Consider the following 24,932-nt stretch of genomic DNA (forward strand, 5'->3'; position numbering starts at 1 on the left):
ACTGGTTGGATGTTCAAGTGCTGTGGGTTATCATGGTGAACTCCGGGTATTGTAATTCCATGGGGTGAAAACAACAAGGCCTCGCTCCCGACTGAAAATGTTACATTTCACACCCCCCCCCCCCCGCCCGCGCCGACAGCTCTGCAACCATTTCACATGTCCCTTACCTTTCTCGAGGCATCTGATGGTTGGGGTTGTGACGGCAGCGGATACTGAGGCTGAAGAGCTTGCGGGCAGTGCGCTGGATTTTCAGCTTCAACGTCTCCACGGAGCTCTGGAGCATTTTGTACCGTGCCTGGAGATCCCAGTCATTGCCCCAGAGCTGGTGGACACTCCCCACCATCAGGAAATGTGTGCTGGGCAAACGTTTCAGGAAGGACTTGAATTCATCTGGAAGGAAATGCGACAGGTGGACATTAAATGGGAAAGACCTTCAACGACACAGGAGGATTTTAATCCTACATCTCTGATTCTGAAGTGAGTCCATCTACATTTTAAACACGTTGCAGTGCTCAAAATCTGGTATTTTCACTGTGTGACTTTTTAATGCAAGGTTCTGGTGCCTGGGCAACAAATCAAGGTTGCGCCGTAAGTGCTGTCACAGCAAGCCAACACCATGCCAAATCATAATAGTGCCACATATTCCAGGCCCACTTTAAAATCTTAGCACCATGCCATAGCAACAGCAAGTGCTGAGCGCAATTGCCACTATACTGTGCCAGGCGCAGGTCTGCCTTCACTAGTGTGGACAGCCATCTTCCAATTTAAAATACCGTCAACTGCCATGACATACGCTCACCAAATACCATGAGGTACTATTCCAATGCTGGCACCTCGTTCAGACATAAGACACAAATTCAGAGTGCACTGATCCAGTATTCTCCAGATATCAGTTACAGGAAGCCCACCCCAACCGCTGTTTTGCCATACGCGGATTTCAAGTATACACGGTTTCCTCTCTGCGACAACTTTTGCCAACTGTGGCAGTGAATTTTGCGTAGACGTGGTTTTTAATTGAGGATTAAGGTAAATAACATGATTGTATTGCTTTTATATTCTTTTTTATTGTGTTATTTGAACATTTATACTGTATTTGCCAACCGCGGTTTTACTAACCACGGGGGTTTTCAGGGACATATCCCCCATGGTTGGGGAGGGATTATAGTATTCTGTTTCTCCCCTCGGTTTGCCCGACACAAGCCATGACTGGGCATCTGGGAGTACAGCCGACTCCCAGGTTTCTGTCACCCTCTGTTGGTAACTGGAAAGCATCCATGACCAGAATCTTCACTCGCCATCTGCATGGGACCACTCAGTTTCTGGCCAACACCTCGACAACAGCTTGCATCGGTGTCAGCTGTGACTCGGTGGTAGCACTCTTGTTGAGTTAGGAGGCTGTGGGATCAAGTCCCACTCCAGAGACTTGAGCACACAATCTAGGCTGACAATCCAGTGCGGTACTGAGGGAGCGCTGCACTGTCGGTGGTACCATCGTTCGGATGAGAGGTTAAACCGAGGCCCTGTCTGCCCTCTCAGGTGGACGTAAAAGATCCCATGGCACCATTTCAAAGAAGTGCAAGGGAAGTCTGCCCAAGTGTCCTGGCCAATATTTATCCCTCAATCAACACTCACTAAAAAACAGATCGTCTGGTCATTATATCTGTTTGTGGGATCTTGCTGTGTGCACATTACCTGCTGCGTTTTCTACATTACAACAGCGACTATGCTTCAAAAGTACTTAATTGACTATAAAGCACTTTGGGACGTCCTGAGATCGTGAAAGGCGCTATATAAGTGCAAGTTCTTTCTATCTTGCATTTACATTGCGTTTTCTCCACCCTAGACATCCCAAAGGCAAAAACGGACTCTGACCAGCAGCAGCTGGCAGCTGGCAGAGGTGATCAAAGGCATGTTCAAAGAAGCTGATTTTGAGGAGGCATGGTGAAGCGTTTGGGGAGGAAGTGCTGGAGAGTGGGGCTAAGATGGCTGAAAACACCTCATGCCAGGCACGGATGGGAAACCAACCATGGGCACGAGTACCTGACCCACCATTGTGGCACAACACAGGGTATCAAATGGTTATGTCAACACATTATTTGAATTTATTTGCTCACAATTTCCGGATTCATAGTTAAAAGAAAAAGGGGCTCAGGGCAAGTGTCCTGCAGCATCATAAATCAGACAATCTCTTCACAACTCTGTGGTTCCAGTCAAGTAGCCACCAGATGCTCAAGTAACATCAGCAGGATGTGAGGAGTTCAGAAACTTACTGTTTGTTGGGATGTCACACCTCAGTCACCTCAGTACAATCAAGAACTAAGTATTTTGTTAGAGTCTGTAAGAGTGAGTTAATGGTATTGTTTCATGGGTGTGAAAGGCCAATAAATTATCAGCACCGATGACACAAGTGATTTACGACAGCCTTCGACATGATGGAAATGAAATGAGGCCTGAAGCTCCTCTCTGTGTCTTTCCTCATCTTGTTCTTTCAGATGCTGACTCAGGTGGGGTTATAAATCTGTAGGTGCCTCATCCAAGTGGCCATTTTGTGAGCCTGCAATGAGTGTCGGCAAATTACTCAAACAGGGGACATCAAAGTCAAGCCCCATCCTGTCCATCCCCGATATCCGCATGTGCGCCCTTTCTAACAGGGGTCACTGGGTGACGATCAGGGACAGGAAACCTGGCTGATTTTCCCCCTCCCTAAACGGGGCGCCGGGGTCAACTGTGGGATTTTAATTGCTGCCCCACGTCAGATCAACATAGACATGGGATCTGTAAAGTCTGTGGGTTGTGCAGTTAATAAATACACAGACTTCAGAAGTAACAAACAAACAGGTCTTTACTATTCGAAGGTCAGGGCGAATCTGCCCCAGCAATCCTGCCACAACACTTATATACTGGTGTGGTCACTGTCGGTATTACAGTATACAGAAGCCAAACAAGTAGTGCCACACCTAAAGTAGTTCTCTTAAAGGTGAACGGTTACATACAATAGTTTCCTTAAAGGTAGACGGGTACATACACTACAATCCTCCCTTTTTAGATTTCAACATACGGAGTCCATAGTGAACAAACATTATAACATATATACAGCTTTATGTCAGACAGTTCATAGATTCAGTCTTTCCGGAGGTTTCCGCCGCAGTGGTGTCGTCATTCCAGGCGGGTTAGTCGGTGTTTCTGGCAAAGTCGATTCGGCTTGAGAGCCAGTGTCAGGTTCAGCTGATTCCAGTATTACCAGATCGGAAGTAGGTGTTCTGGGTATCTCAGCCTCAACATTACCCGGGCAAGGTGGTGAAGTCGGTTGCCCATTTGTGGCGGACCCTATGATTTGGTCAACATGGCGCCTTATGATATTGTCCCCAATGTCCACGGTGTACATCAACGGCCCTAGCCTTTTTCCAATAGTTCCAGGCTGCCATTTCTCTGTACGGTAGTCCCGGGCCAAAACTCATTGACCGATCTGGAAAGATCTAGTGGGCCTTTCATTCATGCCCTGGAATTGCCGGTTCTCTACGTCCCTTCTGACGTTTGGTTTGAGTAAATCCAGCCGGCATCTTAGGCGTCTATTACAAAACATCATTGCGGGAGTTTGATTCGTGACCGCATGTGTTGCATTCCGATATGCCAACAAAAAGCTATCCACCTTATGTTGTAGACTTATGTCTTCATTACCCATGGCCTTTACGGCCTTCTTGAAGGTCTGGACAAACCTCTCAGCCAATCCATTGGAGGCGGGATGGTATGGGGCTGACGTGTAATGCTTAACCCCGTTGCTCTTTAAGAATTTCTTGAATTCTTCGGACACAAATTGCGGTCCATTATCAGAACAGATCTGTTCCGGCAAGCCATTCCGAGCAAACATAGTCCGTAACACTGTGATGGTTTTTTCCGTCGTTGTGGTGGTCATCTTAATTACTTCCGGCCACTTGGAGTGGGCATCCACCGCTATTAGGAACATCGGGTCCATAAATGGACCAGCAAAGTCGATGTGTACTCTTTGCCAAGGAGATGAGGGCCACTCCCATGGATGCAGAGGGGCCTGTGGTGGCGCGTTCTGAACCCTCTGACATCCTAGGCAGTTCTTCGTGATCTCCTCTATGTCTCCGTCAATGCCTGGCCACCACACAAACGCCCTTGCTAGATTCTTCATCTTTACTCCACCCAGATGTCCTTCGTGCAGCTCCTTTAGCACTTTCTTTTGGAGTTTGGGTGGAATCACCACTCTCGACCCACACATCAGGGTTCCTCGACACACTGACAGTTGTTCTTTCCTCTGTGCAAATGCTTGCAGTGTTGGTTCGCTCTGTGCTGGCCATCCCTCCACCGTTAAATCATAGACTCGTGAAAGAGTCGGGTCATTCCTTGTCTCATTCTCAATCATTGAGTTTGTAATCGGTAGACACTCCACTATGGATGAGTGGAACAACTCTACTGGGTCCACTTTACTCGCTTCTTCTACCACCGGCAATGGCAAGCGTGATAACCCATCAGCATTTCCGTGTTGTTTAGACTTTTTGTATTCGATGTCATATTGATGTGCCCCCAGTAAAACGGACCATCTTTGTAACCTTTGTGCTGTCATGGTGGAGACGGCCTTGTTTGGGTTGAATATGGACACCAACGGCTGGTGGTCTGTCAGCAATGTGAACTTTTTACATTGTAGGTAGTGGTTGAATTTCTTCACGCCCCACACAAGACTGAGGGCCTCCCTATCTATTTGAGCATAATTTCGCTCCGCGGGTGTCAATGATCGGGACGCGAATGCCACTGGCCTTTCAGAACCATTTGGTAGCCTGTGCGAAAGTACCGCCCCAATTCCGTACGGGGAAGCATCACAAGCTAGACGAAGAGGTAGTGCTGGGTTGAAATGGGCCAACACTTCTTCCGAGGTAATCAACTCCTTGCTTCTGCGAAAAGCCTTTTTGCATTCATCACTCCACTTCCATGGTGTTTCTTTCCGCAACAGCTCATTCAGCGGATGCAGCACCGTGGATAAATTTGGCAGAAACTTGTGATAGTAATTAATCAACCCCAAGAATGATCTTAACTGTGATACGTTCCCTGGGGCGGGGGCCTTCACGACCGCTTCTATCTTTTCAGGTGACTTATGCAGTCCTTCTCGGTCAATGACATGACCGCAGTATGAGATCCGTTTTTGGAAGAACTCACACTTCTTGCGACTAATTCAAAGGCCATACTCCTTCAACCTGGTGAGTACCCGTTTCAAATTCGTGAGGTGTTCTTCCTCATCTTTTCCCGTGATTAAGATATCATCTAAGTAGCACTGCGTGCTTGGAATTCCTTGTAACACCTGCTCCATGGCCCTCTGCCAAATTGCTGGCGCCGAAGCTACCCCAAAGACCAATCTATTATAGCAGTACAAGCCTCTGTGAGTGTTGATGGTGAGGTACTGGCGTGACTCTTCCTCAACCTCCATCTGTAAATATGCCTGAGCCAGGTCTATTTTCGTGAAATGCTTCCCTCCAGCCAACGAAGCAAAAATATCTTCAATCCGCGGAAGCAGGTATTGAACCGTGTGAAGCACCGGATTCACTGTGATCTTGAAATCTCCGCAGATACGGACCTTCCCTGGTCCCCCTGGCTTATTACTTGGTGAGGACTTCATGACGGGAACAATGGGCGTGGCCCACTCACTCCAGCCCACCTTTGACAGAACCCCTGATCGTTCAAGTTCTTCCAGTTCTGCCTCCACAGCTGGTCGTATTGCGTAGGGTACCGATCTGGCCTTAAAAAACTTTGGGCTTGCATGTTCTGCAATCTTAACCTTTGCTTTAATTCCTCGCAGCTTTCCCAGTCCTGGCTGGAATACCTCTTTAGCTTCGTCCAATATTCTGGACAACCGTTCCGGTTTGACATCCTCTTTTTCGGCATCCACCGTCATGGTGTTTAGTGAATGCCAGGCCATCTTTATTTTTTGGATCCACTCCCGTCCCAGAAGTGGTGGACCTCCCTCAGGCAACACATACAGATCCAACCGGTGGTGATCTTTATCCTTGTATCTCACCTTGACTTCTATCTTTCCGATGGGGAATACTTTGTGCCCCGTGTATGTCTGCAGTACTAGTTCCGTATCCCGTAGTGGAATATGCTTGAAAAACTTTTTATAGTCATGCTTATTCATGACCGTCAACGCCGATCCGGTGTCTACTTCCATTTTTACTCGGACCTTTTCAATCTGTAGCGTTAGCCAGATAGTTTGTCGGTCAGCTTCATTACTCACACTGTGGATTCTCAGACTACCCAGTTCCTGGCCGTTTGGGTCTGAGTCTGAATTCTGTTCGTCTGAACTCTTCTCAGCCACCTTGTGTACCTTGTTGTACTTTTCTTGTGGTGGCTTCCTTTGGTTGTTGGTCTTCTTCCCTGACCGGCATACCTTAGCGATGTGACCCAGTTTGCCACATTTCCTACAGTCTTGGTTTTTAAACCAGCATTGATTCTGGTCGTGTGTTGTCTTCCCACAACGATAGCATTTTGTTGTATTCGAGGTAATTTGGTCCACCCCGAGTGCCGCCGCCTTCAGCTGCATTTCCGCCGTTCCTTTCGCTGCGGCTTCGTGCGATGCAGCTATAAGAACAGCCCTGTCCGGTGTGATGTCGTTCTCTTCCAGTAGTCGCTTCTGCGTCCCTTCTTTGGACAATCCGCATACGAACTTGTCCCGCAGTGCTTCTGTCAGATTCCCTCCGAACTGGCAGTATTTCGCTAGTCTACGCAGTTCGACCAAGTATTCTGCGTTGCTTTCGTCTTTCTTCTGCGTTCTTGCATAGAATTTGAATCGTTCAGCCAGCATTAACGGTGTGGGGTTCAAGTGGTCCTTCAGCACCGCCACAATCTCTTCGAAAGTCTGATCTGCCGGTTTAGCTGGTGAGAGAAGATGCTTCAACAACCCGAATGTTTTCGCACCCATCATGTTAAGTAAGGTTACAGCTTTTTCATCCTCAGCTATTTTGTTCGCCTTACAATGTATCTCTATACGTTCCACGTACGTGGCCCAGTCTTCTATCTCAGAATTAAAATTGTTGATGTCCCCACACTTAGGCATCTTCCTTTCTTTGGGTACAACACCAGTAATTCTTTAAATTATTATGTATTTTTTTTTTAAGATGGCGGCTTTTCCCGCGAAAATGGCGGTTTCCCGCTCTCTCCTTCTCTCTCCGCCCACTTCAATGGCGGTTTCCCGCTTCTGCTGTCTTCACCGCCTAATGGCGGCTTCCCGCGTTTCTTCCTGGTGGAAGGGGTACGCTTTCCCCACAGCGGACAGGTTCAGCCGCTGGCTGGCTCTCGCACAGCTCCCCTTACTTGGCTCTGTATTTTCCTCCCGCCCGCACGGCTCTACCGGCGCTGGGTACACCCCGTCGTTGGAGACAGTTCAGCCGCTGGGCTGGCTCTCGCGCAGTCTCTCTCCCCTTGTTCGGCTCTGTCTCTCTCTCTCCCGCACGTTCGGCTCTACCGGTGCTGGGTACCCCGTTGGTGGAGAACAGTTCAGCCGCTGGACTGGCTCTCGCACAGTCTCTCTCCCCTTGTTCGGCTCTGTCTCTCTCCCTCTCCCGCACGTTCGGCTCTACCGGCGCTGGGTACCCCGTTGGCGGAGAACAGTTCAGCCGCTGGGCTGGCTCTCGCGCAGCCTCCTTTGCTCGGCTCTGCCTCTCCCACACGCTCGGTTTCAGCGCTTCGTGGCTTCGGTCGCTTCCCGGATTTTTCCCTCCGATCGTGGTCCGGCTGTCACCCGACGCCGTTGGACCCGACTTCTGACCGGCTCAGCTCCCCCTCGACCGTGGTCGAGTGCACAGCCCTTATCCTCCGGATATTCCTTACACTTTCCCCTACTCACAGTCTCCGCGGCCGCCTTGTTTCCTGCTGATCGGCTCCTCCGCACCGTGGTAGAAGGGTAGTCAGTGCCTGTTGCTGATGGAAACTTTTGTTGCTAAAGTCTTCCTCTTTTCCATTGCTGCAGCCTCGTGTTTTCTTCCAGCAGACCGACGAGGGCGGTTGCCTCTCTTCGACGCTCTTTAGTTGCTTTGGTAGTCTTGCCGCAGGGTACGATCGGACTCGTCGCCACTGTAAAGTCTGTGGGTTGTGCAGTTAATAAATACACAGACTTCAGAAGTAACAAACAAACAGGTCTTTACTATTCGAAGGTCAGGGCGAATCTACCCCAGCAATCCTGCCACAACACTTATATACTGGTGTGGTCACTGTCGGTATTACAGTATACAGAAGCCAAACAAGTAGTGCCACACCTAAAGTAGTTCTCTTAAAGGTGAACGGTTACATACAATAGTTTCCTTAAAGGTAGACGGGTACATACACTACAGGATCGAACTTGATGCATTTACCACTAAGTCACAAGAGGACTTCAAGCTTTGCTTGATTTGTGTACTGCACTTTGGAGCCAATACATCATTTGAAACAGGAAAGAAAAAGACAAACATCAATCGCAGAGGTCATTAAATTAAAGAGGCTCCGTCACTTGCTGAGGGCTTGTTTTTTTTTGGAAAGGCTCATTTCTTGGAACAAATCCAGAAATGTCACATGTTTGGGCACCATTCTGGCTGCTGGGTACTTAAGGCAAGTGAGATGAAAAGGTAAACTTTTAAAGTAAGTGCAGAAAGGACCGTCAATGTGAGAATCTGGCAACAGTATTTATTCGAATAGCCCCTGCCCCTTTAAGCTGTGCAACACAGAATTTTTGAAAATGTGAATTTTTATCCCAGGAGAACTCTCAATATTTGTTTAATTTACCTGACGTTTCAAAACCTTTATAAGCCGTATTCCAGGCCTCGGAAAGTCCAGCCAATGTATTTTCCATGATCTGGATGTCGGTGATAGGACAGTTGCACTGTGGGAATTCCATTGCACATTGACAAGCGCACTGACTGTTTTTACAGATGTATTCACCCTCTCCATTGCACATGATGTAGCTCAGGGCTGACTGCACAAACTTCTCCCTCAGGTAGTCAGGAAGAACAACCTGGAGCCCTACAGGCGCAGGAAGCAAAGGAAAAGGCATTATTGATTTTATTTAATTCAGCCACTGCCACCGGAATACAAAACGGGTGGTCAGCTTAGCCGTGAGTAGGCTTACCCAGTGCAGAGCTCAAAACAGTACCTCACCTCCTTTAACAGCAGAACTCTTCAGAGCAATTAAGCTCAACAAAAGGATCGAATATTTCAAGAAACAAATAGCCACAGAGCAGAGAAATTAAAGCCTCGAAAGATTAATTTGAGCTTGCAGGAAGATGCTGTTTTGGTAAGGGGACGCTTATTTATATATGTAAGAACTCGGGTCCTGACTGGAACACTATTACAGTTTTAATGCATGCAGTGTAATAGGCTTGCTTCTGTCAGTGTGCTGTTATTAAGACGACTAACAGCCTGGCAATTTTAATATGTCGCATTAATCTCTCTCTCTCTCTCTCGAAGGTAGTTCAAGTGAGGTGCACATTGCACCAAAACTAAAATGGTGCAGGTGGAGGAGTGAATTGCTAGTTGGCTCAACACACGAGAATAGGTTCGGAGCAAGAATTTCCTGTATTAGGGCTGATGGGGATCGCAGCCAATACTCCTCACTAGCTGATCCCAGAAGCTGCAATGATGCCTAGCAGCCTCTGGTGACCTGCATGGCAGGAGAAAGAGAAGGTTCTGCTGACTGTGGGGTATATGCACCCTTGACCATTTACACCTGCGTTCCTTTGATTCTGACAGCTGTTCCTTAAAAGTTATTTCCCAACTCAACTTAAGTATCAAATAATGGATACCAAGCAGTGCCGGAGATCATATGGAAACATAAACCAAGGGAAATGTGAGAACTATCGCTTAGACCCACAGGTGAGCCTGAAATCACTCACTGGGCACTTTTATAGAATCAGTTGTACTGTTGCTATGTGGCAACTTTAATTCGGGTTTTCGGGTAATGTTGGTGAGCTGCATGTCCCAGCTAAGCAATAAGCTTCACAAGGCACCAATGTGGTGGCCATAATTCAGCGCAATGAGATACAACAACAACTTGCATTTATATAGCACCTTTAACGTAGTAAAATGTCGCAAGGCACTTCACAAGAGCATTATCAAACAACATTTGACACCAAGCCACATAACTCATTGAAACTTATAAAATTCTAACAGGACTAGACAGACTAGATGCAGGAAGGATGTTCCCGATGGCGGGGAGTCCAGAAGCAGGGGTCACAGTCTAAGGATAAGGGGTAAGCCATTTAGGACTGAGATGAGGAGGAATTTCTTCACCCAGAGAGTGGTGAACCTGTGGAATTCTCTACCACAGAAGGCAGTTGAGGCCAATTCATTAAATATATTCAAGAAGGAGTTAGATATATTTCTTAAGGCTAAAGGGATCAAGAGATATGGGGAGAAAGCAGGGACAGGGTACTGAGTTTGGATGATCAGCCATGATCTCATTGAATGGCGGAGCAGGCTCGAGGGGCCGAATGACCCACTCCTGCTCCTATCTTCTATGTTTCTATGTTTCTTTTAGGAGGTATTAGAACAGCTGACCAAAATCTTGGTCAAAGAGGTAGGTTTTAAGTAGCGTCTTAAAGGAGGAGAGAGGTAGAGAGGAGGAAAGTTATAGGGAGGGAAATCCAGAGCTTAGGCCTAGGGAGCTGAAGGCAAGGCCACCAATAGTGGAACGCTTAAAATCGGGGATGCGCAGGAGGCCAGAATTGGAGAAGTGCAGGGATCCCAGAGAGTTGTGGGGCTGGAGGAGGTTACAGAGATAGGGAGGGGCGAGGCCATGGAGGGATTTGAAAGCAAGGATGAGAATTTCTAATATCAAACAGCATTGAATTTTACAGTCATTACACCAAATCCTCTTCAAACTTCCCCAACACGTCTCAACTGGAACACCTCATCTCCTCCAGTCTTCCCTTCTTTCTGTAAGACACAAGGTTATAAAACCCATCTTTGGTGTCTTCTGACCATCGTTTCCTGATTTACCTCATCTTCTTTCCTACAATTTTAAACCTCGGTGTTGTGCTGTACCTTGGACCTCGGCCTTTCACCTGTGGTTTCTCTATTAAAAATAAATCTTTACGCATTACCACCAACACTGCTATTCGCAAGTCATCAAGTGCAGTTTGAAAACAGAATATGCTGGAAAATATTAAGCAGGTTAGGCAGCATCTGTGGAGAGAGAGGGAGACAGAGTTTCAGGACGATTACCTTTCATCAGAAAATAATTCAGTAGTCCGAGGTTAGGGAGGGGGGTGGAACAGACTGGGTTTCCGCTGCAGATCACCATCCAATGTAGCTGATGTTTACTTGGAGCCGGGAGGAGAGCAGGCTGGCGGAGCCGGGTGGGCGGCGGGGGCAAGGTGGTGGTGGATTTGCGGATGGGAAGTCCGGGTTTCCTGCAGGTCCTATCAAATTTAACAGTAGGACCTGTTGTTAAACTTTTCTAAAGTTTCCAAAACTCGACAGCCAACTAGATTGACAGGCGGGAAAGCAGCCAGTGAGCAGATGGCAGGTGAGTCGGAGATCATGGGTGTGGGGGGGTGGGGGATGGTGGAGGGGATGTGGCGATTGCAGTGGGAATCGGACTTCGCACAGTGGGGGCAGTCGGAGAACGTGGGGGTGGGGCAGTTGGAGATCGCGGGGTTGGGAGGGGGGAGTTGGGGATCGCAGGGTGGTGGAGCAGTAGGGGATCGCGGGGTGGGGGGTGCAGTCAGAGATGGTACGGGGAGGTGGGGGGAGTCAGAGATCGTGGGTGGGTGAGCAGTCAAGGATCGCAGGGGGGAGTCAGACGTCACGGGGTCCGATCGCGGGGTGTGTAAAGTGGTAAGATGGTTGGGGGGCGGCTGTGGGGGAAGTCATCCTGCTACTCCTCACCCACAAGCAGTGCTGTAAATGCACTTACCTCATGGATCCAGCCTGTCTCTCCTCATTTTACCGGCTGGGATTCCCAAGGAGCAGGAAACCTGGCCAACATTGGTTCAAAATAAAAATGTAGGTAAAATGGGGGCACGCAGTCCCCTTAAAAGATTTTACTGACCAACCCGCTTCCTGAGAGCGGATTGGCCGCCCACCTCCATTAAAACCAGAAATAGGCAGCTGGAGGTGGGTTGGGGTCTGGTTTCAGAAATTAAAAATTTTGACCTGCCACCCGCCCCCAACCCACCTGTCCTTTTGGGGGGGTTAAACCCCCTCCGTTAACTCGGTTTCTCTCTCCAGAGATGCTGCCTGACCTGCTGAGTGTTGGCCAGCATTTTCTGCTTTCATTTCAGATTTCCAGCATCCGCAGGATTTTGCTTTTGTTTAAGTGCAGATTAAATCCCAATTATCGTTCGGTATTTAGATCACAAGTTTAATCAGCGAAGGCAGCATCACACATCAAATTATTGTACACTCTCGTTGTAAGTTATGAAAAATGATAGAAAAAGCTCTTCCCAACAGCAACAAATAGGTCGCACTTAATCATTTTAACACCTTGATCAGATCTTCATGTAATTGTTCCACCCATTAGATAAACTAGCTTCAGGGTAAGGAAGATCAAGTTTCGGGCAGGTGTGGGGAACTCTATCTTTGCACCGAGGATGATGGACAACTGAAATGGGTTGGTTGAAGCTGAAGCCACGGCTACTGGACTTCAGTTATGGAACAAGCTAGACACTGCAGTGGCAAAATGGTAGGATGGTATTTTGGAAGGATGAGAATCAATGGGTTGAAGGGCTTTCTTTGTCCAAATATATCTCCTGTTATAAAAAAAAACCAGAAACAGCTGCAAATGAGTGGCAACTCCACCGCATTCTGAGAAGAGGAAAGACAGGGTAATCTTTTGAGTTGAGACCCTTTGCCAGAACTGCGTTGATTTAACAGTTCTGAAAAAGGGGCTTTACCAAAAACGTTTTCAGATGCTATCAGAGAAAAATGACTGAGACTTGGAGCCTGACGCCTCAACCAATAAGCTTAGGGACAACAGCTTGCCTGACAGCTTGCTGGTAAGAATGCCATCTAGCAGGTGAGTGAGCCGTCCAGATTAGGAGTGTACTTGGTTTGGCCGCTGGTTTTAGTCAAACTTTGTCCGATTCTGGTCATGTGAAGTGCCTTGGGACCTTTTACTATGTTAAAGGTGCTTTTTTAAATGCAAGTTGTTGTTGTTAAAAACCTACCTCTTTGGCCAAGCTTTTAGTCACCTGTCCTGATATCTCCTGTGGCTTGGTGACAACATTTTGTCCTGACAGCATTCCGTCGAAGCGCCTTGGTCAGTTCTACTATGTTAAAGAAGCTGTATAAATGCAAGTTGTTGTTGTTGTAGTTAGTGCTAGCTCGCTCACCTCAGAAGGGACGACTCTAGGTCTGCTACATTTAGCCTCAGCTGTCCTGGATTCGGAAGGGGGTAGGGAAAACACAGACTAGATTCCTGCTGCCGATCACCATCCAATGATCCACCCTGGAAAGTGCGCATGTGCAGGGGCCAGGGGAGAATAGTTACAGACCGCTGGAACTTTTCCCTTGTGGGTTATAACGTCAGCAGAACCCAAGGGTGAGATCACAGCCGTGTAATCGCTCTGGGGCAGGCACAGCTGTATGTATTTTTTTTGCAGGCTACTTTCCCACTCTCTGTATGCAATAGAAATTGTAAATCTTCCTCTCAAAGAAATAGTGTCGCTGGGAGCTTGTGGGAAAAATATAATTATTTTGATTAGCCAGAAGCATAGCATTGGAGTGCCTTCATTCTTCAGGTTCACAGTGAACAGTCAGGTCAAAAAAGAAATAAGAGATTGCTTCAAAAGGAGCATGTCTCGAATGACAAAATATTTTCCCTCCATTTTTAACTCTTCCACTGCTGGCAGGTTCAGTCAAACTCGTGCCTTGCTTTCAGCAAATGGACTGCGATGGCAACAGGAGCATGAATATCATCATAGTAATAAAGCTACTCAAACACCAATAGATGAACTCTAAAGTAACAATTCAATACCTAAAGACCAGGGACCAAACCTGCGACCTTCCTGTGCTGCAAGGCTTCAGAGATTCTTTTGTTATAACTTGATATTTTTGGATGGAAGCCTAATTGCCCCCATTTTCCAGAACAATCCAAACTAATAAAATGGCAATTTGTTTTCCTAATTTATATAACAGTGTCATTTGTCCTCCTCAAGGCTCCCCTGTGTTGCCTTCAATACCTCAGTTCCTCCCAGAATAGAGGAGGTAGGATAGTCTGCATGGGTTGCTGTCAGCTTTGTTAGCATTAACAAACAAATAAAAAATTACACACAAGAATGCCCCCCCTCAAAAAAAAAAATTGTTTTACCTAATAGGGGATGTTAATGGACCCTCTTTCTCTAGTGTCAGCTTGGCTCAGTTGGTAAGATCTCACTTTCAATTTAGAAGATGGTGGGTTCCAAACCCCAGTCCATAAATGTCAGGTTAATAATACAATAGAGAACTAAGCTGGATACAGAAGGTGCAGAGAACTGCAAAAGGAATTAAGAGTGTCTGAGAATAGATTATCGGGTAACATAAAAGGGGCACTAAAGTCTTTTATAAACATAAATAGTAAAAGGATAGGCAAAGGAAGGGTGGGGCAAATTAGGGTGAGGCAGAGGGCATGGCCGAGGTGCTAAATGAAAGAAGAGGATGCTGCCTATATCATAGTAAAGGAGAAGTTAGTAGATAAATTGGATGGGATAAAAATAAAGAGGAGCTACTTAAAAGGTTGGCAGTGCTCAAAGTCACATGGTTCAGATGGGATGCATCCTAGGTTGCTCAGGGAAGTAAGGGTGGAAATAGCGGAGGCTCTGGCCACAATCTTCCAATCATCTTTAGATATGGGAGTGGTGTCAGAGCATTGCAAATGTTACATCACTGTTCAAAAAAGGAGAGAGGGGTGAACCCAGCAAATACAGGCCAGTCATCCTAATGCCAATGATGCAGAAACATTGTCAGATTATAATCCGAGAGAAAATTAACTGCCACTTGAAAATGACAGCCAGCATAAATTTATTAAAGGCAAATTGTGCTTGACTAACTTGATTCAGTGCAGTATGGTTGATGTTGTGTGTATGAAAATTCAAAAGGTGTTTGATAAAGTACCACATAATTGACATTTTAGCAAAATTGCAGCAAAATTGGGATTAAAGGGGCAGTGGCAGTGTGGATACGAAACTGGCTAAGGGACAGAAAGCGGCGAGTGGTGGTGAACTGGTGTTTTTTAGACTGGAAGGAAGAGTACAGATGTGTTCCCCAGAGGTTGGTAATAGGACCACTGCTCTTTCTGATATATATTAATGACCTGGACTTGGGTATAAAGGGCACAATTTCAAAGTTTGCAGATGACACGGAACTCAGAAAAATAGTAAAATGTGAGGAGGATAGTAACAGACTTCAAAAGGACATAGGCATAGATGAAATAGGCAGACACATGGCAAATAAAATTTAAAGCAGAGAAGTGTGAAGTGAAGCATTTTGGAAGGAAGAATCAGGAGAGACCATGGGCCAGAAATTCGGGTCCCCGCGGGTGAGTACGCGCTGTGTACTCACGCGTAAGGCCAACGAAAGTGCCGGTTTTGTGCATGCACTATGTATGCGCTGGAAACTGGAACTTCCGTTCCTTTGAAGGAAGGGATTCACAGATCAAACGCGTGCCCCAGAGAGGCAGCATGTACGCCTGGAACTTCTGATTTTTTTTACAGGTTTCTCCGTGCGGGTAAGTCTCCAGCAGCTGCGCGTGAAAAAAGCAGTCGCAAGGCCTGCTTTTAACAGGGTAAGAGGTTAATTAAGTAAAATTAAAACATTTTTTCCACAGGTTTATCATTTTAAAATACTTTAAAGAAACGTAAGTTTATTTTTAGCCCCGTTAAAAACTTTAAGTAATTTTTCAAAAATTTAAATTTTTGTTTAAAATAGTTAATTTATGTAATTTATAGTTATTTTAAAAATGTGATTTAAAAAAAAAAATGTATTTGAAGTTTTAGTTAGGTTTTGGGGCCGATCTCTATTATAGATTTGACAGGTCTTCCTGTCAAATCTATGAGTAGAGATTCCCTGCTCCGATTGGCTCTCCATGGCCCATGTGATCCCAGGGGACGCTTCGAACTAACTGCGCCCCTGGGATACGCAAGCACTGCACAGCCGGCAGCTGGAGCAGGCCCAGGATCGGAATCCCACGCGGGCCCACAGCACAATGGCAGGCGCGCTATGTAAGCGCAGGGGTGCAGGAACAGAGAGACCTAGGGGTGCATGGACACAAATCTTTGAAGATGGCAGGGCAAATTGATAAGGATGTTAAAAGAGCATACTGGATCCTTGGCTTTATAAATAGGGACATAGAGTAAAAAGGTAAGGAAGTTTTGCTAAACCTTTATGAATCACTGGTTAGGCCTCAGCTGGAGTATTGTGTTATTCTGGGCACCGCACTTTAGGAAGGATGTCAAAGTCTTGGAGAGGGTGCAGAGGTGATTTACTAGAATGGTACCAGGGATGAGGGACTTCAGTTTTTTGGAGAGGCTAGAGAAGCTTAGAGCAGCGAATGTTAAGGGGAGATTTAATAGAGGCATTTTGATAGAGTAAATAAGGAGAAATGGTTTCCACTGGCTGAAGGGTCGGTAACCAGAGGACACAGATTTAAGGTAATTGGCAAAAGAGCCAGAGAGGAGATGAGGAGAATTTTTTTTACGCAGCGAGTTGTTACGATCTAGAATGCACTGCCTGAAAGGAAGGTGGAAACAGTTTCAATAATAACTTTCAAAAGGGAATTGGATAAATACTTGAAAAGGAAAAATTGCAGGGCTATGGGAAAAGAACAGGGGAATGGGACTAATTGGATAGCTCGTTCAAAGAGCCGGCACAGGCCCGATGGGATGAATGGCCTCCTTCTGCTCTGTAAGATTCTATAATTCTATGATTCTAACCTGGAATGACACAATCAAATCATATGATTATCAGTGAACTTGGAAAGCTGGTGTGTCTATACACTATATTAAACAGACATTGATGATACATTTACAGCAGAGAGCACACCTTAGAAGTTGAAGTTGGAGGCCACCATCAATCAGTCTTCAAAATAAATCCAACAGTTCATTAAGAACTATTAACTCATTTTAATACCACCTTTTTATGTTGTCTTTTTAAATAATTAATTTCATGCAAAGAGTAATTAACAATTCTTCAAGATGTGTTTGGGGGAGTGGGGATCAAAGTCCCTGAACTTAATTAGGAGGGAGCGGCACAGCACAACAGATAGTCAATGACCTCGGGTGCTTTAAGTTCAAATGCATGTGCTAATTCCATTTCTTCAAAATTTTCTGAGTCAGCAAGTCCACTGAGCCCAATTCCCTGCATCAATAAAACTACTGTCCAATAATCATCACCCATCAGAAAGACTGAACTTAATAAAAGAATGCTCAAGTTAATTACATTCTTTATATATTAGAAAATTGCTCGCGGTGTTCCGACTGCTAGTTGATGAATAAGGTCTTTTTTGATAGTGATAGAGGGAGGGTTGGAGATTTCAGAAACTCGCTCCACAGACCTTCCTAGTGGCCAGAGCCTGCAACTATATTGTGACAGTTGACATATAAAAATTGAATGGGAAATGTTGACATAACAATTTGCAATGTTAAGCGCTGACACAAAAGCAGGAGCAGAAATCATGACAACAGAAAGTAATGGTTTTGGACAGAAAGTGTATAGCCCTACAAAAGATTGTTTAATAAAACATAGACATTTTTAAAGAGCGGGTGATGCATTTGCACCATAAATCATTCAGTGTATATGTGCTGCCTTTCTTTAGGAATTTATGTTAGTTTTCCAGTTAATTCAGAGGTTTGAGTAATTTGGGTCGATTTCCATTGTGTGCCACCACCTAGTGGATATTTGGTACCTAGCAAGTGCAGTAAAGTAAACTACTGTATATCACAGACTTGCAGCTCGACACATGGTCTGGGAAGTTATTTTCTTGTTACGCTCCGGCCTTGGACACTATTTGTCTGTAAGTACTTGAGAATGTTATAGATGATTAGTGTACACTATATTTTGCAGAAAATGTTTAGTTTGTAACTTTTCTCTGTAAGCAAACTTACACAGCTAGCCGTGAAGTGCTCGCTCTCTGTCTAGCTGGTTAACTTGTAGCTGTATTTGATGCACTATGTACAGGACTAATTTAAAGTCAATGTAAGAGAATGCCTTTCAGTTTGCTAAATGTATATTCACAGTAAGCTGTGTTTCCATGTGTTTTGGTAAGTTACATGCCAAATGTACTGTGTTGCTCAGGCTTACCTAAATTTGTGTATGCATATCAGTTATGTGCTTGTGTACTAATGTGTGCTTCCATTTCTGTATTGTATTTCAGTTTCACAATAAGAATCTTTCAGTAAAGTTTACAAGAAAAGTCAAGCCTTGTGATTTTTATGGAAAGATATCAAGTTGTTAGCTACCTGTCTAGCTCTGCATAGGAACGCGCTGCAAGGGCAGAATAGTGAAAAGACAACAGCACAGCGGGCTCAAGCACAAGAAGATACCACTTAGCTACCATGAGTCTACGCTCAGGAAGACAATATACCATAGAGGACGTCGACCAGCCAACCGAGAAGCATGAGCCTCTTCGAGCAAATGATGCCAAGCCACAGTCCTCTAAAGCATCCTCTAGATCATCTCGGCGGTCCAGCAGACCATCGTCATCGACAGCTTCTGCAGCCGCCAAAGCACATGCCAAGGCAAAAGCTGCCCAGGCTCAATTGTCCTTCGCTGAAAATGAAGCTAGTGTGATGAAGCAGAGAGCCGACCTCGACGCTAGTGTGATGAAGCAGAGAGCTGACCTCGACGCTAGTGTGATGAAGCAGAGAGCTGACCTCGACGCCAGTCTCCACATTCTCCAAAGCCAGAGAGCTGCCGCTGCCGCTGAAGCTGCAGCTTATGAAGAAGGTGAGAATGAAGGCAGGGAGCACAGCCATGACCCATATGTTCCAGAACAGCCCCTCAGTCCAGTGCAACGTACAAGTGAGTATGTCCAACAACACTCCAAATTGTTCTTCAAGGAAACATCCAGGTATCTTGACGCAGAACCAGCTACTCACCACAGTAACAAACAGCCTGTTTTCGGAGACACTGAGCTTAAAAGAGAAGAAACAAGTAAGACTTACCTGCAGAGACCTCCACAGCACTCGTCCAATCCAGCCAAGCAGTCCTCACCCGAGCCACAAGGTGCACAAGACCTCGCTAGGTACCTCATCCGCTGAGAATTGTTAAGTTCAGGTCTTCTAGAATTTGATGACCGTCCTGAAAATTATTGGTCATGGAAAGCGTCCTTCCTGAGTACCACCAAGGACTTGAATCTGTCAGCCAGAGAAGAACTAGATTTGATGACAAAGTGGCTCGGAGCTGAGTCGTCAGAACAGGCGAGGAGAATTCGCTCAGCGCACGTCCGCAATTCCACAGCAGGCCTCAACCTGGTTTGGCAATGTCTCGAAGACTGCTATGGGACACCAGAAGTCATTGAACATGCACTGCTTAAGAAGATTGAGGACTTTCCGAAGCTAACCAACAAAGATAATGTCGAGCTTCGAGAACTGGGTGACATTCTCCTCGAACTGGAATGTGCCAAGGGAGAAGGTTACCTGACCGGCCTCTCGTATTTGGATACAGCTCATGGGGTAAACCCAATAGTGGAGAAGCTCCCCTACAACCTTCAAGAGAAATGGATAGATAAGGGATCCAAGTACAAGGAGGACTACGTAGTAGCATTTCCTCCCTTCTCTCTCTTCTCCAGGTTCGTCCAACAACAGGCAAAGGTGAGGAATGATCCAAGTTTCACTTTCTCCACCTCCAGCAGTCACGCTCCTTCGAGAACAGAGAAACCCACAAAGTACAGCAACAAAGCCTCTGTGAGCATGCACAAAACAGATGTTCCAGCCGAACCCTCAGTCAACCAATTCAGTTCTGCTGGGAATAAAGTGGATGACCCAGACCGTCAGTGTTCAATACACAAGAAGCCCCACCCACTCAAAGTGTCGAAGCTTTAGAGGCAAGCCTATTGATGAGCGCAAATCATACCTGAAAGAGAATCGCATCTGCTTCAGGTGTTGTGGGTCGACTATGCACATGGCAAAAGACTGCAAGGCGACAATCAAGTGCTTCGAGTGCAACAGTGAAAAACACATCGCAGCCCTGCATCCAGGTCCTCCTCCTTCGACCACCGAGAGTGCTGCGGTTGACAAAGAGGATAGCGGGGAGCAAAGCGAAAGCGCATCTTCTTCAGTCACCTCCAAGTGTACAGAGGTTTGTGGAAATGCAAGCAGCCCACGCTCATGCTCCAAAATCTGCTTGGTTAAAGCATATCCTGCAGAGAGAAAGGAGAAGGCAATCAAGATGTATGCAGTGCTTGATGAGCAAAGTAACAAGTCTCTAGCGAAGACAGAATTCTTCAATCTCTTTGAAGTCAAGGCCAGCGCAGCTCCGTACACACTAAAAACCTGTTCAGGGACAACAGAGACTACAGGTAGGAGAGTTGGCAACTTCATGATCGAGTCCATGGATGGGAAACTACAGCTTCCCCTCCCCACCTTAATTGAGTGTGACATGATGCCAGATGATAGGACGGAAATTCCCTCCCCAGAGGTCGCACGCCATCAGCCCCACCTACAGCCAGTTGCCAGCAAGATTCTAGCTGTGGAACCGGACTCTCCAATCCTCCTGCTCTTGGGAAGAGACATCTTAAGGGTGCACAAGGTGCATGAGCAAATCAACAGGCCCCACAATGCTCCTTATGCGCAGCGGCTTGACCTGGGATGGGTCCTCGTGGGTGGAGTTTGCCTGGGAACAGTCCACAAACCAGTGGATGTCAACGTCTATAAAGCAAACGTGTTGCACAATGGTCGCACATCCTTTCTCAGCCCATGCCCAAACAGGATCCAGGCAATGGAAGACTACGATGGCATGACGCAGCATCATAGGTCAACCTCCTCTGCCTGTGAGGAAGAGGCAGGCCTCACTGTGAGCACAGACAGCCTAGGATGCTCAGTGTTTGAAAGGTCCAAGGATGATGACAAGCCAGCACTATCCGTGGACGACAAAGCTTTCCTAACAATCATGGAGAGGCTCATCAGTGTTGCCAGGCGTATTCTGGATGCTATGCTGCTTCGGACGGGACCCACTCGTCTCACACATGACGTCTTGAGCACTCTGATGGCTGAAGTCATGGCGATTATGAATGCAAGACCCCTGGTGCCGGTGTCCACCGACCCAGACATGCCTGCAGTCCTCACCCCAGCGATGCTCCTGACTCAAAAGATGAGTGTTATTTCAGCCCCCTCTGGAAACTTCGACATGGCTGAGCTGCACGGGAAGCAGTGGAAGCAAGTCCAGTGTCTTGCAGACACTTTTTGGAAGAGATGTAGAGGAGAGTATTTGTCCACCCTACAGAGCCGTAGGAAATAGACAGAAGACAAGCCAAATGTCAAAGTGGGAGATGTTGTCTTGCTGAAAGACAGCCAAGCACACAGAAATGAATGGCCAGTGGGACTGGTTGTCAAAACTCTGCCGAGCAGGGACAAGAGGGTCCGCAAGGTGAAGGTGAAGATTGTCAAGGAGGGGACCGTCAAAGTGTTTCTGAGGCCAGTCTCAGAGATCATAGTCCTCCTTTCTGAAGAAATCTAGAGAAAGGATTCTGAGTATGTTTGCAGCCAAAGGACGTTTTCTTTAGGTTTTATTTTGTATCTGTAGTGGTACAATGGAATTGTACCAAGCGGGGAGTGTGCTGCCTTTCTTTAGGAATTTATGTTAGTTTTTCAGTTAATTCAGGGGTTTGAGTAATTTGGGTCGATTTCCATTGTGTGCCACCACCTAGTGGATATTTGGTACCTAGCAAGTGCAGTAAAGCGCAGTAAAGTAAACTACTGTATATCACAGACTTGCAGCTCGACATATGGCCTGGGAAGTTATTTTCTTGTTACGCTCCGGCCTTGGACACTATTTGTCTGTAAGTACTTGAGAATGTTATAGATGATTAGTGTACACTATATTTTGCAGAAAATGTTTAGTTTGTAACTTTTCTCTGTAAGCAAACTTACACAGCTAGCCATGAAGTGCTCGCTCTCTGTCTAGCTGGTTAACTTGTAGCTGTATTTGATGCACTATGTACAGGACTAATTTAAAGTGAATGTAAGAGAATGCCTTTCAGTTTGCTAAATGTATATTCACAGTAAGCTGTGTTTCCACGTGTTTTGGTAAGTTACATGCCAAATGTACTGTGTTGCTCAGGCTTACCTAAATTTGTGTATGCATATCAGTTATGTGCTTGTGTACTAATGTGTGCTTCCATTTCTGTATTGTATTTCAGTTTCACAATAAGAATCTTTCAGTAAAGTTTACAAGAAAAGTCAAGCCTTGTGATTTTTATGGGAAGATATCAAGTTGTTAGCTACCTGTCTAGCTCTGCATAGGAACGCGCTGCAAGGGCAGAATAGTCTACCTACCTTTATTACAATTGCACTTACTGACAGCCTTATTGTGCAACAAGGAGTGGGTTTGGTCTGGGGGTGGGGGGGGGCGCTGGTTAGAGGATAACCATTTAATAGTTCACTTGCTCCATTCACTAATCAATACTGCAACATTACATCGATTCCTTATCACGTTCTTTCCTGGGGCTGTCACATTGAATGAAAATGAACTGACACCGAACAAAATAAAAATCTTTTACCAAGACTACACAAGCCTTGTATGTACTATGGTACTTTCTCCAAGATAATCTGTTCAGACTACAGCTATTTAATTTTTATTAAAAAATGAGGTAATAATGGGAACTGGGAGATGCAGTGAATTTATTTGCCTCTATAACTGTAGTTTGAATATTGTTGGATCGCTTGAAGAGTAAAATGTAAAATTAGCTTTGGCAGATCCGGATAGTTGTGATTCTGCAGCACAGAAGCCTGTGATTTGATGCAAATTGTCTCAAAAATGGCATTCTTGCTCCGTGATGCACAAAGATAACAGATGCAGCACAAGCTGCCCTTTTTTTTGGAGATTGCTGCTGAGATATATTGTCGAGTCAGGGGAAAAAATGTTTGACTCTTTGTCCCTGATGGGGGAATGCTCAAAGCTGACACTGGGACCAAAGTAAATAATTGCATTGCACCACGATCAGCACACAAAAGAATTGCTCCTAAGTACAAATTTTGAAAGTAAATGGTAAACCACTGCACGAAAGTTTGTCAGGTTTGGAACAGCAGCTGGGTTCACCTAATGTTGGCCTCCTCAACACTTGTCATCTCAAATCTTCAATGAAGATGAAGCAAACCATATTGGCCAATATCAATAATGGCAACTCTCAACAAGCTGAATCAAGCCTGATGAAGAGCAGGAAAAAGTTGCACACTGCACCCTATACTGACAGGATGTAGAACACAACAGAAAGGACTTGAAATCCATTCAGTCACATTGGGTGCTGGCTACCACCTAAGATATGTGGTCACACCAAACAGGAGTAACTCAATAATGGGGTTTGAGCATAGCAGTTGAAATTATTGTTCGTTACAAGGTGTGGGTTAATGGACCCATCACATTACTCAGAGACACCACAATGTGGCCTCAGCAAGGTAGCCTTGCCGTTGCTATTGAACTCCTATTGAACTTTCATTCACGTTCTCGCATTGGGCTAGTTGGAGCATGGAATACAATGTGCTGCTGTAACAAAGCTTGTGTGCTTTCAGGCTAAGGAAGCCTTACACATGCAGAGCTGGAATGATCCTTCCCTTTGGGCTGCACTGAAAGCTGAGCTGCCAGAGCTTAAGGGCATTGATCATAGAGCCAATGTGCCGCCTTGACCTTGACTTTCACTGGCTGCTCCCGGGGTTTTTCAACAATGAGTTTGATATTATGCACCAGGAAATTAAATTCTGCCTAACGTCAATAACCGGCTCCCACAAATAAACTGCAGCTAAATAATAAGCTTCCCAAAGAAATAATGGGCTGATTAATCTCAGAGACCAAAGCTAGGTGCAGTTCCAATAAAGTAGCCCGACAAGCTATCAGTTGAACAAACTGCTGATTATTAACTGTGTAAACGATTCCTCCACCTAATATTAGAAAGGAAAAAGCCATTTTCTTTCCATGTCACCTTCGGCTAAGTTGCAAAAACTGCTGCAACTTAATTTTACCCCCGACATACCTTGTTAGAATTGATTTGGTTGCCTGAAACAGAATACCCATTAAATAGTTCAAAATGCTGATAAGTATTTTGGTTTCAAACCACATCATCAATAGTTACGCCAATTTCTGCAGCATTGCTCTGCTCTCTGGTGACCAAATGGTCTTAAAATAGTTCGGGTCTTACGAAAACGCTGAGGAAACACAGAAGGGACTGATGTGTGCAGGTCCGATTTCCACAGACTCAGCCTACATAGCCCAATGAGAGAGGCTTTCCATCTATAATTGAATACGAATGCTGCTGTTACTGTGGGTTTTCACACTGGAGGGAGGCAGAGCTCTCAGCATATTAACAGTCAAGGGAAAGAAATCAAATCTGACTTGATCTTAAAGGATATTCCTCTTACCTTTTGATGCTTTTGTGTTTGTGTAGTTCCTTGTTCACCATGCAAATACTGCCCTGTTGAGTATTTTTCAACTGTGAAGTACAGCACTGTCCAGATAGAATTCAATACATTGAATCATACAGTACAGAGGAAGGCCGTGTGGCCCATCGTGCCTGTGCTGGCTCGTTTAAAGAGCTATCCAATTAATCCAACTCCCCTGCTCTTTCCCCATAGCCCTATCAATATTTCCTTTTCAAGTATATCTCCAATTCCCTTTGGAAAGTTACTATCGAATCTGCTTCCACCACACTTTCATGCAGTGCATTCCAGATCATAACAACTCACTGTGTAAAATAGTTCTCCTCATCTTCCCTCGGGCTCTTTTGCCAATTCCCTTAAATCTGTGTCCTCTGGTTACTCCCCTCCTGC

General features: G+C 45.8%; 1 protein-coding gene across 1 annotated transcript in view; it reads right to left on the bottom strand.

Annotated features, from left to right (window-relative positions):
- Positions 1 to 24,932, bottom strand: part of brinp1 (bone morphogenetic protein/retinoic acid inducible neural-specific 1) — a 465,818-nt gene that overhangs the window by 20,865 nt on the left and 420,021 nt on the right. The window contains exons 6-7 of the mRNA XM_085965843.1: positions 8,767 to 9,003; positions 168 to 390 (exon numbers count right to left, since the gene is read on the bottom strand). Coding sequence (XP_085821969.1) covers positions 168 to 390; positions 8,767 to 9,003 — 460 coding nt within the window. The remainder of the gene's footprint in view (positions 1 to 167; positions 391 to 8,766; positions 9,004 to 24,932) is intronic.

The sequence above is a fragment of the Somniosus microcephalus genome, chromosome 23, assembly GCF_052327205.1.
Source record: "Somniosus microcephalus isolate GS21.2 chromosome 23, FLI_Smic_1.0, whole genome shotgun sequence".
NCBI lineage: Eukaryota > Metazoa > Chordata > Chondrichthyes > Squaliformes > Somniosidae > Somniosus > Somniosus microcephalus.